This window comes from Onychostruthus taczanowskii, unplaced genomic scaffold (assembly GCF_017590055.1).
Source record: "Onychostruthus taczanowskii isolate IOZ18803 unplaced genomic scaffold, ASM1759005v1 scaffold69, whole genome shotgun sequence".
Taxonomy (NCBI): Eukaryota; Metazoa; Chordata; class Aves; order Passeriformes; family Passeridae; genus Onychostruthus; species Onychostruthus taczanowskii.
This window is the reverse complement of record NW_024504676.1, coordinates 1,913,164-1,927,868: the sequence shown is the minus strand read 5'-3', so window position 1 is coordinate 1,927,868 and position 14,705 is coordinate 1,913,164. Positions and strand designations below refer to the sequence as shown.

General features: G+C 43.7%; 1 protein-coding gene across 2 annotated transcripts in view; it reads left to right on the top strand.

The window, feature by feature from the left end:
• PRR5L (proline rich 5 like) overlaps nt 1-14,705 on the top strand; it is a 42,988-nt gene that overhangs the window by 22,447 nt on the left and 5,836 nt on the right. For both annotated transcript variants that reach the window (XM_041421177.1, XM_041421178.1), the window contains exons 5-8: nt 5,803-5,860; nt 8,746-8,837; nt 12,104-12,244; nt 13,916-14,042. In XM_041421177.1, coding sequence (XP_041277111.1) covers nt 5,803-5,860; nt 8,746-8,837; nt 12,104-12,244; nt 13,916-14,042 — 418 coding nt within the window. The remainder of the gene's footprint in view (nt 1-5,802; nt 5,861-8,745; nt 8,838-12,103; nt 12,245-13,915; nt 14,043-14,705) is intronic.

Genomic DNA, 14,705 nt, shown 5'->3' with positions numbered 1-14,705 from the left:
TTTCCAGGCTGCTGCAGTGGAGAGCCAGTGGAGGTGGCAAGTCCTTACTCAGAATTAGACCCAGCTTTCTGTTTGTGCGCCAACTGTGGCGTGAAGCTGTGGCGTGCGAGAGCACACATTGCTGAGGTGTCAAGCAAAGTCCAGGCAGCAAGGTGATAATAAATAGCTAAAAAGTAAGTGGTGTCAGCAATGAGGCAAGCCTGGGTCCAAACCAAAACTGATTTTATCTTCTGCCTTTAGAGCAGTCAGTAGTGGTGCTGGTGAACCGTCCTGTGGTCAGAGTCCCTCTTGCTGTAGGCTCCGCAGCTGTGGCTGCAGTGCTGGGGGGAAACCTGCTCTCCTCCCTCACTTGTGGCACCATAAAGCTTTTTTTTTTAGGTCCCCACTGCATGTTTTCCTGGAACTCCAGCCTGGAGAGATGACTCCAGCATCTCTCATGATGTTTGCTCGCTCCTTTGAAAGGCTGCTTTGTAAAGCCTAGCTAACAGCTGGAAAGGCCATGTGGCTGCTTAGCCAAAGAGAAGAATACAGGGGGTGTGATGCATCCTTCCCTCATGCCAGGTTTCTGTGTCTACCTGTTTCACAGCAAGGCAAGGAAATAATTGTGCAGAATATTACAGTGATGGTTACTACTGGATACAGGCAGCACCAGCTTTTCTCTGGCCAAGTGCTGTCTTGTGCCTGCACAAGGAACAGAATTCACATTTGTGTGATTTGCAGAGCTCAGCTGTGTGTCTGCAATACTCTTTTGGGTCAAGCTGGTCTTTATTATTGTATTTGTCTCCTCATTGGCTGGGAACCTCTGTTCTTGCAGGTCTGCTAATTATTTCTGCTTCATCTGGCACTTTCTAGAGCAGCTTTCGTGGGAACTCCATGGCAACTGCCCAGGTTTGTTATCATGGATGGAATCTCCCAGCAGCTCAGTACTGCTGTCGAGCAGAGGACCTAGTCCTGGGTGGCAGCAGGGACACCTCCTTTCAGGCCCTGCTCTCATGGGCGCTCTGGATGTGTGTGAATCCTTCCAAAGGGAGCCAGGTTGTTCCCACTCAAAGCATGGCAGGGTGCCATGGCCTGGCTGAGCAGGATCCCCCCTGGAGCAGTGACAGTCAGGGTGAAGTCAGGAGCCCTGGCTGTGGGATTTTCCCAGAGCTCTGCCTGCCTCGCTGTGGTCTAGACTGTAACAGTGCTGCCTTCTTGGTCTGCCTGGTCTGCTCTCCTTCTTACTCTCCCTGCCTCACTTTCATCTCTTCAAGTGGGCTTTCTCTTTTATATGTTGTGAGCAAAAGCAGCTCTAGGAAGAGTCATTTTAGGATGTGATTTCATATTTATCTTGCGGTTTCTCCTCTGTGTGGGATCGAAGTGATCTCTCTGCTTGTCAGTATTTCCCCTCTTGTTAGAGAAAAAAGGATGGGGGTGGGAGGGTGCTCTAGATATGAGATGCTGCAGCTCACACAAATTTGTATTTTGTGAAACACTGCCAAGAATTAGGTAGATGTTTGTGTGCAGCTGGCAATAACTTTGTAGAAAGTACTTGCCAAGTAAGTTTGGGCGATGCTTTTTTTCTCAAATTAACATCAGATTATCCACAAAGCAGTGTCTCTGTGCTTGTAGAGCCTATAAAAGCATGGTTTAGCACTAGAACACAAAGCCTCAGTGGCCTATAAAACAGGATGCATTTAAGAAATGCTGTAGTGTTCTGTAGAAATTTTTTTTTCCACCCAGCAAAATGAGGTCAATTAATTTGAGTATGTTCTGGATCCGCTTGAAGGTCTGCTTCAAGCTTACGTTTTTTGATGAACTAATATTAATTTGTTAATTTGAAGGTGGCTTTTAAAAAGCATACTAGCCATGTTTGGCTTGGAGACATTAAGGGAAAGCAGAATTTATCCATAATTAAATGGATGTTTGTGTAAACCTTTTTCCCTCAAAGGTAATGACTTATTTGTTATTAGCAGGGGAGTTAATTTGTACCTTGCTGTACTGCAGACATGGCATTCTGGCAAGATGTGAAGTTGCCTGTGATGGCTTGAGCCTCCTTGATCTTTTCTGTGGAGTTGCAGCCAAAGCTACTCAGCTGCTTTTCACCAGCCTTCTGCTCGCATATAGCACTCACAGCAGAGCAAGCTGTGCTGGTGGCATGGCTGTCACCCCAAAACCCTTCCTGTTGGCTCTGTCTGGAGGCTGGCACCACACACGTGCTGCTGAGTGAGTGCTTCTTTCTGACGGGCAGCATCTGATTTGCCTCAGGCACAGTCCGATGGGTACCATTTTGCCCAGGGGTACTGGGGGTGTGCACAGGAAGGGCCTCCACTGGGAATGCCCAGCTCCTGCGGTGGGGGGAGGGAGGGAGAAGGTGCTGGGCACCACAGGCACTGCTGGTTTGAGAGAGGAGCCCCCCAGCTGTTGTGCCTGGGACAGCTTTCACCTTCTGGGAGGATGGTGGGACTGGTATTACTCCATTGGGCATGCATGGAGAAATTTGCCTCAATTTTTCTAACAGGGAAGGGAAAGAGGAAAATATCTGTGCCAGAAAAAAGGAAGGAATTATCAGGAAAGTGTGTGGGTTTTATAAGGTAGTGGCTGACTGCCTTCAAAATTTTTTTTATTCCCAATGGTTTGAGTATGACTTACTTTAAAGAGTAGCAAACACAGACATGTTGTGAGAGGATCTCTACTGAGGAACAAATGAAAAGTGATTATTTCCACTTTAAATCCTTTCTTTAAAAACTTAGGGCATTTAAAAATTTACTTAAGAGCTTTCTTTTAGCTGCCCTTCTTACTGGTGTATCTGAGTCAGCTATTTTGGTTTTCTGCTCTGAGAAAAGGGCTCAGCCTGTGAGATTTCACAGGGTCACTTCTATCTGCTGCAAAACATCTCTCTCCAGATTTCTCAACTGCTCTTATGTGTTTTGAAGTTGGGACTTTGTTGCTCTGCACGGCAGAGTAGCAAAGAGTAAAGGCAGGTTTGCACCTCCCACAATGAGCACATAGCATCCCGTGGTGTCCCAGCAGCAGGGTGAGGAAAACACCCTGGGGAACCAGGAAGAGCTCATTTGAGGAGGGAAGGGAATCCCTGCTCCCCCAAGCTCCCATCCCTGTTCTGCTCTAACTGCAAAGAGATGGAAGGTGGCAGCTGAACTTTCTCAAATAAATGTACCTTTCAAGCTTACTTGGTATGAGTCTTTATCTGGTCTTGCTTTAAATGGAAGATTTATTTTTCCTCTTAGCTCTGTGCTTTCTGGGGATGCACAGCAAAATGAGACTTGTAATCTAGACAAGGTCTGATAGAGACCTCCACTGCAGCTGCATTGAGTAGCTTGTATTGATTTGTCAGCAGAGCCTGCAGGGTTTGTTAATGACAATTTGCCTGTCTGGCTTGCTCTGAGGGATTAATGTTTGGATTGAATCAATTCCTCAGCCTGTGACTTCTTGCAGAAAAGATGGAGAAGTAGCATTTCCAAATATTTTTAGGATGGGGAGAAGGGAAATGAAGTGTGGTTGATTTACTTAGCTTTTTTTTAAAGTCTCTTCCACAGGAAAAGGAAAAATCTGAGAGGATAAGTGAAAAGTCTGCAGTAACTATAGTAACTATACAGCCCTAATCTCTTTGTTAAGGAAACTTTTAGAGTGAGATTATGCAATGTCTTTAGCACATGGAATTGCTATAATCCATTCATAGGAGCATTATACATTTGTTACCATGGAGTAATGATTAATATATCTATTTTGCAATCGATATAGCTGTGCTGTCCATTAGCATGTACACATGTGTTCTTTGGTTGCTGACATAGCTGCAAAAGAAAAAAAAAATCCCTGGAAGTAAAAAATATCAATAATGTTAACTTTTAGGCAAAGTATCTGGCAAATTGTATCCAGAGTGGGAGACATGTAAAATGAAATCTAACATTCTACAGCAGAGAGAGAAGGAATTAATATTTCTTGAGAGAAACATAAGAAAATGAGCATCACGTCCTCATATGTGTGTGTATATATATATACACACCTTTATATTACAAAGTAGTTTAAAATAATACAGTATTAAAGACCAACTGTAAATTTCCCCTCCAGTATATGCGAAGTAATTGTCTTGAGCTACAGGTTGAAAAATAAAGAAATTAAGTACTTTTATTAATGAACTGAAAGCATTTGGAAGGATTAAAGTGCCATATCACTCCAACATTATCTATTGTTGAAGAAGAAAAATATTTATAGTGTAAGTGGGTTTCACTTTTTCTCCCCTTATCTTTTCTTCATTACAGATTTCTTTCTCCCTCCTTTTTTATGCTGTTGGTTTTTCCTGGAAAGTTTTTCTGTTGTTGTCCAGAGCATGATATGCGTAGTCATTTATTTCTCATGAACAAATCTAAAACTTGAATGGACATCCTAACAACTTAATATTTCCCTCCAAAGCCCATATTTCTGCTAGAGGATCTTCATAAAACAGTCACCTTCCACTTGTTGCTAACATTTGGAAATGTTGTAGTTTTTTTTCATTGTGTGAACATATTCATCCAGCTTGCTAATTCCTGTTGTTATTGCTTATGTGAAAAATATCTCCCAGGCTGAGAATGTCACAGAGCAGTGTTTTCTCCTTTTTATACCCAGCTTTGTGTTAGCTTCTTGTTGAAGGGAGGATGCAGAGATGTGCTGCTCTCTTGGCTTGGGGTGCTTCCGCAGATGCCTGTCTCTTTGTGAGGCTGAGCCATGCTGGTGTGTGGTTCCAGGAGGCAGGTTTACAATGCAGAGCAGCAGCACCAGGGCAGGATGCACTATGGCAGCTCACAGGGAGGCTGTGAGGTAACAGCAGTGTCCACTGGGAGTGGACAGAGGTGTGCCTTGCTCCTTGGCTGATGGAATGTTCAAAAGTGCAGCCTTGACCTGGTTTCCATTAAAACCAGAAACTGAACAGTGGGGGAGTCATCTCTGACTGTTGTGGGCTGCCTTGATATTGAATCCTTTCAGACAGGCAGAAGGCCCATATTCTCTATCAGTATGATCTCTGTACCTTTTTTAGGATGCAGTAATAGTGTGTTATGTGGTAATTGCAGTGCCTTTCTCTAGCATTCTCAAGGCTTTTCAGAATAACTGATTCACCTGGTGCTGTTGGGAGAACAAAAAGATAGGTGTTGTTTTTTGCACCATTCTTACATTTGGAGAAGTGGGAACAAAAAGCTAATCAGGTATTTGAATGTCCTGATATGCAAACAGGCATATTGATATCTTGATCTGTCTGGTCTGTGAGAGTTAAGTTTATCTAGAAAGACCAGGTCCTGCCAGTTCTGCAGCTTGACACTGCACACTGAGATGATCCAACTTCTCAATACAAAAAGAATGGCCTCATGGAAAGACAATAGGTAGGAATGGAGAAGTAGATGTTAGGGAGCTGAGCTTGGCCTACTGTGCAATTAGACAAGCAATGAGCAAGTGCAAAAAGAAGAGGAGAGTGGGACATTTTCATAGCATTTGACTCTTTGATTGCCTCCATCATGCAACTGAGTTATAGCATATGTGGGTGCACCATTATGGTAAGAACCATTTTATTTTCTTGACTCGCTCCCTGTGACCCTTCCCATTTCTGGGAGATGTTTCAGCTGCTGTTGCATTCTCATGTCTAACTGAACAAGAGGGGGTTAAGGAATGTCTAGCACTCACACTGAGACCAGTGCTGGAAGAAGGTACTGCAACATGACTAGTATTAAGATTAATGCATGGAAAGTGAGTAGTATCTGACAAAAATGCATTCTTTCATGTTCATTATAGATAAATAAAAGGCAAATGCATGTCTCTCTTTTCTCTTGGCAGAACCAGCTCCTTGCGAAAGGCTTGCTGTTTATGGAGGAGAAGGTCAAGCTGTGTGAAGGTAAGTATAGTAGGAAACCTGTTTTGGAAGGGAGTTGTGCTTTTATGTTTGGTCAGATGAGATGATTTGCATGTCTGGAAAGTATACAGCCCTGTCTGTTGCTGTCCTGGAGTGTCACACAGCCCCTCAGGAGCCCTTGTGAGGCTGAAGGGAGGGTGGGCTGTTGGAATAGCCCCAGAGCCACCATGCTCCCCCAGCCATAACTGCACCACAGAAGCAGCAACGTGGGTCTCGTGTGGCAGCTGAACCTGGACCCATGGCAGTTCTGGTCTGGACATGGATCCTCTTGCAAAACTGCTTGGAGCTGCCTTCTGCCTTTCACTTCTCAATGTGATTTGCAGCTTGATGTAAGCATAATTTTGGTTTCTCTGTCATGCCTTTGAGAGCTGAACTATCAAGCTTTGTGTAAATTTAAAGATAAAAGCCAGTCTTTTGTGTGAGAATGAAATCCTTCAGGAAAGAAGTTGATCACACATGGAGTTGTGTTCAAACTACTGCAGCAGAGCCTATGGGCCAAGGCAAGTGTGGTGTGGCCACTCAGTGCTGGACGTGTGGAGAGCTGCTCACATTTAGTAACTGTTTGCTCAAGCGAAGCCAGCACATCTTTATTCAAAACCAAGCTGCTGTTTGTTTTGACCCAGTTTTCTAGCCTGCAGGGAAGATCTCTTGCTAATCACCAGTGTGTTGTATGTGGGTCATTAAATGCCAATAGGTGCTTATAATCTCACGTCATTGCTGGGCCTGGATTCCTCTGCACCAATCTACACCAAGTGACTTCACCCAGCTGGCAGGCTGTAGGACTTGGGCCCCAAAGGAGTTAAGGGGTTGCCAGCCTCCTTCTTGGGGTATGCTTCTTCAGCATTGGCCCTGTGAGGGAGGAAAAAAGGCAGACTCCTGCATTTTCCAAATGTGGGTAACCTGCCTTGCAACTGCCAGCTCTTCAGAATGTACGCTGCACAGCTTACCAGATACTTTGGTTTCTGTATTCATATAAAACTATTCCAGGATCTGCTTTAGCATTATGAAAATTGAGTTTGAGTCTGCAATAAGCTGAGAACTGGCCAAGAGTATTTTGCAGATGCTCAGATAGTTTGGTGAGATGAAGTTTCCCAGGCAGACAGCAAAACATGCCTCATTTTTCTGTCCCTAGCTTGAAGTGACACTTGGAGCCACTTTGCTGTGCAAGCTGGCATCACTGCAGGAGATGACTCATGGGCACCTTTCTTTTATAATGTGTGGGCTTGTTGCAGATCTTGTGGTCACAGCAATGAGGATTTCTTGTACATGCTTCTTGGTTAGTTCTGTCTTCCTGGAAAACTTACACTACCCCTGCACCCAGACAGAGTGGCTGCAGGGCATGGCAGTGTTTCATCTGTGTCTGTTTTTCAATCACACCCTCTTTAACGTGATTTTTCTTTATACAGTCTGTCAGAATCTCTTTCCATGCCTGCAGGATTTATGATTTCTTGAAGATACAAACCACTCCTGTTTCCCCTTCAAAAGAAGTGATCTCTGACATTTCATTGTGTCTCCAGACAGCAAAGCATTGTAGTCCTGGGTAGGAGGCAGAGGAGGGAAAATTTTAAACATTCAATTAATCTGTTTCCTGTTGTCTTTTTCGCTTGCACTTGGCTGTTGTGGTAATGGGCACCTGTTGTGGGGGTTTTGGGTCGTTTCTTGTCTGCCTGCAGTTCTAGTTTTGAAGCCATAGTCATACCTGACACAGTGAAGCATCTGAAATTTTCTGTGGTTGCTAGTGGGCTGGCTCTCTGCTCGAAGGGAAATGTCTGCAGGATCTAGTCCTGCTGGCTCTCTGGCTGTGTCCTAAGCAGCGCAACCCATGTGCAAGCAGAGTGAAAGTCTGTGTGGAAGTCTGTAGATGAGGAAAGCACTTCAGTACAGAGTGATACGGCTCCTTTGAGCTGCAATTTTACATGTATTCCAGTTCCTCATGTAGGGCCTTTAGTGACCTTGAGGATGAGCCTTCAAACCTGTCTTGACTGTCTTCCATTACTGCTCCTTGTGTCTAGAATGCTTCTGAGCTCCTGAGAGGTATCCTGGAAAATTCTTTTGTCAGAAACTTGAGGTTTTAACCCCGAGGCTATTTGCACCTGAGATTTCCAGGGATCGCTCTAAAACTTGAAATAAACATTGCAAACCTTAAGCTGAAAAACTTAGAGGATTTGGGCCCAGATGCTGAGGAGTGTACAGTTCTGTAAGTCAAACCTATAATAATTTGATCATGATTGTATTCCTGTTATGGGAATCCCAAGATTCATAGCTTAGTCTGCCTTGGTTTTAAGTACCCAGTTACCTTTGGGGATGTTTGTTTGAATTAGAGTCATATAAGGGTTGGCCACAAGTGGATTTCATTTGGGAACCTTCACAAGTGCCTCATTTGTCATTAGTGCCTTTGTTGGGATTCCTGACAGGGACTTGACTGCTGCTTGGTACTGAGTGGGTGCTGGAGGGGGCTCAGCTCTTGTAAATGCTCTCCCTGACTCAGCTGGATGATCAGCTGATGTTGGCTGTGACCTGCTGGTTCTCAGATTGAGCTGGTTTTGTGTGGCCTCTCCCGTGCTAGTTGAGCATGTTAACTGTGAGCTGTGCAATTGCACATTCCTGTGCTGTGGAGTTAAAGCCTCTGGTTGAAGAGGGGCTTCACTCTTTTGTTGGAATTGGTCTCATGTTTTGCACAGAATGAACAGTGGTCACAGCCTTGTGTCTGTCTGTTAACAGGAAATTTAGCTGGGTGATGTCCAGTTTTGGGCAGAAACTGCAGAAATGAATTTTCTTGCTTGGGGAATTAGAGAGTACTTGGAAAATCCAACTTGCTTTTAGAATCCCTGTCACTAAAGCTCTTGCTCTGATCTCTGTTTTCCTAGGTGAGGATCGCATTGATGTCCTGTCTGAGATCTGGGATCACTATTTTACAGAGACTCTTCCTACACTCCAGGCAATATTCTACCCAGTCCAGGTAATCCTAATTACAGTTCAGTCAGGTGAAGCAATGTAGCTGCAATGCCTGCTAATGGCAAGTGGTAATTCTCTGCCAGCAACACTGTTTGGCCAGTGGCTAAATACATGTCAAAACTAAACTAAATCTTGGAGGAAGTAGAGTTTCTCCAAGTATTAACTGTAAGAAGCACTGCTAAAATCTACTGAACAAGCATGGTGTTTTGGGCTGAATTTATTTCCAGTTGTCTACTCTCTGTGCTTAGCTAAGCTTGCACACTGAAGCTGTTGGACTATATTTGTATTTATCATTCCTTCATTTTTAAATAGCGGTGACTGTTGGTGCAGATGACCACACTGACAGCTTATCTTAGAGGTATAAATCTGAAGACTAGATCAGGATAAAATGTGTTTAACGCACCCTAATGGCTTTTGAAGGGCTTGTATCCCATTTGTGCCTTTGGGAAATCCTCAGCTGGGTTTTTGAAGCTTCAATAAGGGGACATGTAAGTCTATGGATAGAGGAAGAATGAACACTTTATGTGAAACCTTTTACGCTGGGTATTTTGAAGGCTGAGTATCCCATCAGAAGTGTTGAGCTGTATCATTTTTTAATGTAGTTTTACTCAGAGTTTCTATATGAGCAGTCTAATTACCTCCCCAGCCTATTTTGACTTTTCTGCCATCAGAGAAAAAGAAAAATGTACCTCATGTGGAGAATGACGTTCTTGCAAATGCTAGCCTCTTCCCCTTGACTTTTGCCTCTTCTGGAGGACATTATTTCCAGAGCCTTTTAAAATTATTTTTCCCTTGTATTGTTTGAAAGGCAGCAGGTAAATCTCAAAGCTTGCCCTTTTCCTCTAATCCTATTAAAGCTGGCATTTCCTAAAAGAGAAAAGACTTCTGCAAAGACAGACACTAACCTTTCCACTGTGTTTATTTTTGTTCTTTCTGTGCTGCAGATGCTTGAAGGTAGGTATTTGGCAGGTAAAACTGCAGCTATAGTACCCTCCCTTTCTCTCCTTTGGCAGCTAACTCTCAGTGAGGGAGTGACCTATTTAAGCAGGGGTTTGTCTGCCTTGCAGCTACCTGTGTACTGTGGAAGCAGTTGAACTGACTGTGTCATACCCACTGATGCTGATAATTCTGCCACTTACCAGAAAAATGTACTGCCCTGCTATTAAATGTCTGTGATGAGAAATGGGACAGCAGTTACAACACTGTGGGTAAAGCTTTTGGAAGTAACTTAGTGGTAAAAGGATGACTTAATGAGATGTTGAGATTCTTTGAAAGCGTAATTGTTTTGCTGTATTTGTCCTGTTGCAATATCTGAGTCATTCAAAATATATCAGCAAAGCTGTAAAGTTTGGGAAGTATTGCCACTTTCTGGATGAGGAACTGAAAGGTAAACAGACAGGATATTTAAAGCTTTGTAGGCACCTAAGTACTACACTAATGTGTGGATTAAACTACCTAAATACATCCAAGAATTTAACTCAGAGTGAGCTGCTCTAGGCTACCACAGAGATTTGCTGGTGCAGCAAGAAATAGAAATTGCTCTTATGCCAGGCCAGTGTCCTAATAACAAGATTGGGCTTTTCCTAGAAATAGGGAACTGTATGTAACCACTTATGTGGTGTGTCACAACATGTGAGGAGAGCTCATCCAGCGAGTGCCTTCCATCACACTGCAGTTCTTTGTACACTGCTCTGGTAGATGGGAAAGTTAATTTGTTCTTGATTCCCTATCCTTTCCTGCAAATACCAGCAGGATTTTTTAGTTGTGCTCGTCTGTGATCCCAGCAATTACCTATTCAGAATGAAACTGAATCAGCCACATGTGTGAGCATATGTTACCAAAGGCAGTAACTCACACCAGCCCCATATCTCAGCTAAGTTTAACCCCAAGGCTCGTAGCTCTTGCAGAAATACGACCTTTAAGCAGCCAAGTTGGTTAAATTGCTGTACAGAGGGAAACTGTGTAAACAGGTCACTCACTGGTTTTGTATAGTTGCAGCTGTTGATGTGACTATTGGTGTGGAAAAAAGAATAGCAAATCTTGTTTTGCTTGGCACAGAAACATATTTGCATTTTGAAATGGGGCATGAAGTTAACGGGACTAAACTGCATAATAAAAATAAAAAGTTTGCAGCTGCTGAGATATAGTTTCAAGATAGGTACTGGTCTTTCCTGCATGTTTTTCCCCTACACAGTGATGGTTTGAAACAGCAAACTGCTTTTTTTTATGGCCAAGCTCCCCTCCGTACTATTGGTTTTAATTCATATTTACATATTGATAATGCTGTTAATCATGACATGCAACCTGTTATGAATTAATGATTACCTGCTGTTAATTTCTTCTAGCTAAATATTTGCTATGTTATGAGTGCTAAATATTTGCTATGAGTGTGTTATGGAGATCATAAAATGATTCCCAAGCAGACCATGGGGCAGAGATTAACATACTGAGAACAAAGCAAACTTTTCAGGCTGGAAAGTGCTAGGCAGGGCTGGGAGGAAAATTTCTGCTACTGAGTTGCAGTGGGGCAAGAGAAAGTCATGCAGATATTAAACATAGCAGAGGGGAAGGTGGTAACACCAGAATGCCAAATGGAGTCAGACTGTGTTTAAAAATGCTGAGATATATCATCTGTTAAGCCTGCTCACTTGTGTTGTTGATGTAAAATAGGAATGCCTTGCAGAGGATATTAAAGCTGTTGCTTTTTAAAACTGTGTTTGGTTCAAGCAGTCTTGCTAGCTTTCCTCCAGCTAAATCCTAAAATCTGTAATGGACTAACTTGTAGATTTTTGTCTTATCAGCAAGGTCAAAAGTGCAGATGTTGAGCAAAAAGAGGGTACAGTATAGGTCAGAGGTGGGTTCAGTTAAGAAATATTCTGAAACAACTTTGTTCCCTACCAAACCTTCTCTGCTTTTTCAGCTCCAAGTGCCAGAAGCACAAGCTACATCCAGCCTGGGCTTTTTTGTGAACAAATTGGATGGCAAGTGGGTTTTATGAATACATACATAGTCATTTGGTGAACTACAGGCCCATTTCTGGCTTCACTCCAAACCTAGTGGTGCCACAGATGAGGCGATGCCCACTTCAGAATTTGTGAGACTGAGAGGGAAGAAATTAAAGAGCATCACGAATCCTCAACATGAATGACGAGGGGGTGTTCTGCCACAGCAGCAATGGGCAGAATAAACTCTCCTGTGTGCCTGTGTGTTGGTATGATGCTTACAGTTCCCTTTTTCTACACTTGGATTTTGCCTTCTTTGTTTCTTTAGGGTCAGGAGTTGACTATCCGTCAGATTGCTCTCCTTGGCTTCAGAGACTTGGTCTTGCTAAAAGTGAAGTTGGAAGAAATCCTTCCCCTGGTCCAGACAAGGGTTCCAGCTTCCATTGTCCAGATGCTGTTAATTCTGCAGGTGGGGAACCTCTGCTCTTCTTCCTCTGACTCACTTGGGTATCTAGACCTCGTTGAAATCATACAAACACTGGAGGAAAAGTGGGGAAAGTAGAGGGTGTGATGAAGGGGGTGTGATATGTGCTTATTTGGGAGTAGTCAGTGTTAAAATGTGAGCTGAATTTGGATGCCCTGGGAAATTTGAATTTGGAGCTTTCCTGGGAACAGGTAAAGATGTTGCCTTGAAAGAGCTGGGTTTTGGGGGGTTTTTTTGGTACCTCTCCTCTCCATCTAGGAACAGTGTCAGGACTCTTTTTTCACACAAATTTTCAGCTTCTATCTTGTCCGAATGCCTCTTTGTGTCCTAATTTTCCTGATTTCTCAACTTTGCAAGGACAGGGCAAATGTCCATCACATCAGATAATGGAATTTGGGATGGACTGTGGCTCTGGCTGCTTGACACCAGCACCTTGGCTGGCTGGGATGCTGAGTAGTGCCCATTAGAGCAGAAATACCTTTTGTCTGCAGGCAAAATGAGAGGCCATCTTTCAAAGGCCTCTCCCAAGAGATGTAGAGCATCTGTGGTAACTATCCTCTTTATCCAGGTCTCAACAGAATACTTTCCAAGCATGCCAAATATAGCCGGTTTTGGTTTTTCCTCATATTGCCCAGCCTGACAGTTCTGAAAAATGCCGTCTTACATGTTTGAGTTGATAGAATCATGGAATGGTTTGGGTTCGAGGGGATCCTAAAGATCATCTAGTTCCAACCTCCTTGCCATGGGCAGGGACACCTTCCACTGGACCAGGCTGTTCGGAGCTCCATCCTGCCTTCCTCTGAACCACGTGCAGGACCTTCCATTTGGCCTTGTTGATTATTACAAGGTTTGCACAGGCCCATACACCCATGCCTTTCAAAGTCCCTCTGCGTGGCATCCCTTCCCTCCAACACACCACACAGCCTAGTGACTTTTATTTCTTCTCCAGCATAATGGGTGTCTGAGAATTAAACTTTATGAAGCACAACCAAAATTGCAAAGTGGCTAAGCTGGTAGTTCTGTATGAACTCTCACTGTTCTGATGTTCCAGTGACCCAGACTGGAAGTGGAGGTGATACTAAAGTGCTACTTCAATTTCCCTGAATGTTTTTTAATACAAGAATCTTGAGAGCAAAGAGGACCTCAAAGCAACACATGTGAGGAAAAAGCTTATTGAGGCTTTGCAGGAAGTCAAGTCTGAACGGTTTCTGAAATTGCTGTTAAATTGGTTGGTGTTATCTACCATCTTCACAGCTGTAAGCTGAACCACAGAGGGTGCTTTGCCTGCAGTCCTGCCTAGGGAAAGAGCAGTGCTTTGCCCAAGGTGTGTTAAGGCTTTTCTACAAAGAGGTGTTTTCTGGTAGAACCACCCTGGCATGATTACATTGCTGCAGTACACTGTGCACATCCTCAGCGTGAGCACACCTCGTACCTTCCTGTCACTTGCTCAGAAAAAAGAACTGCCTGCTCAATGTCCATAGGGTGTGGCTGTAACTTGAACAAGGAGATTGACCTGAAAGGCACCCAAACCTCCATCAGCTCTAAAAGCTTTACTGACACAGTTGGGATATTCCAGTACAGAGAGACTGGACAGACCCCAGACTTATTCCAAAATCTTTTACGGGTTATGTTGACCTTTTGTGTTTTGATTTTCAGAGTGTCCATGAGCCTACTGGCCCTACTGAGGGCTACCTACAGCTGGAAGAACTGGTCAAGCAGGTGGTATCGCCATTCTTAGGTTTGTGTGAGGATCACAGCTCCTCTGGTAGCACCTGCTTGCTTGGTAAGAAATGCACGTTGTACTGAAGCTATTATTGGGGTACACAGGCTGGGTAACAGGAGGCATTTGTGCTGGAAAAGGAAACAGTGCATGACTCCAATGAGAGACAGAAAACAATGGCTGAAACACCCTTGAAAAGGCCCTGATTAATGTTTCTGGATACAAGTTTTTGTGACAGGCTTTTTCTTGTCCATGACCTAGTGAACTATTAGTGCCCCATCACTGCACACAGACCCCCACAAAGTCTCCCCTCTCTCTGGACATGGACTGGATTTTAAAACCCCTTTGTCCATGCCTGGTGTACTGTTTTCACCACAGTGAGAGACTGTACCTGGTGCTTTGCTGCCTGCTTCAGCTGCTGCATCAATCAGCTTTTGCAAACAGCAGAACTGTTGCATATTAATTCTGAGGGATGACAGGAATTTTGCATAAAGTCTTCCTTCCATCTGAGGATTCTGTTTAAAAAAAACCCAAATTAAAATTCTGTGTTTAAAGTGTGGATAAACACATCTAGGTGAGAGAATGGGCACCTCACTTAAGGAAGAGCATGCTTATTCTGGGAAACTTCTTCACGTGATGCAGGAGCTCTGCTTACACATGTGGCCAGCCAGAAGAGATTGGCTAGCTAATGGGCATAGTGTTACTGATTTGATAGTCAAGAAGATT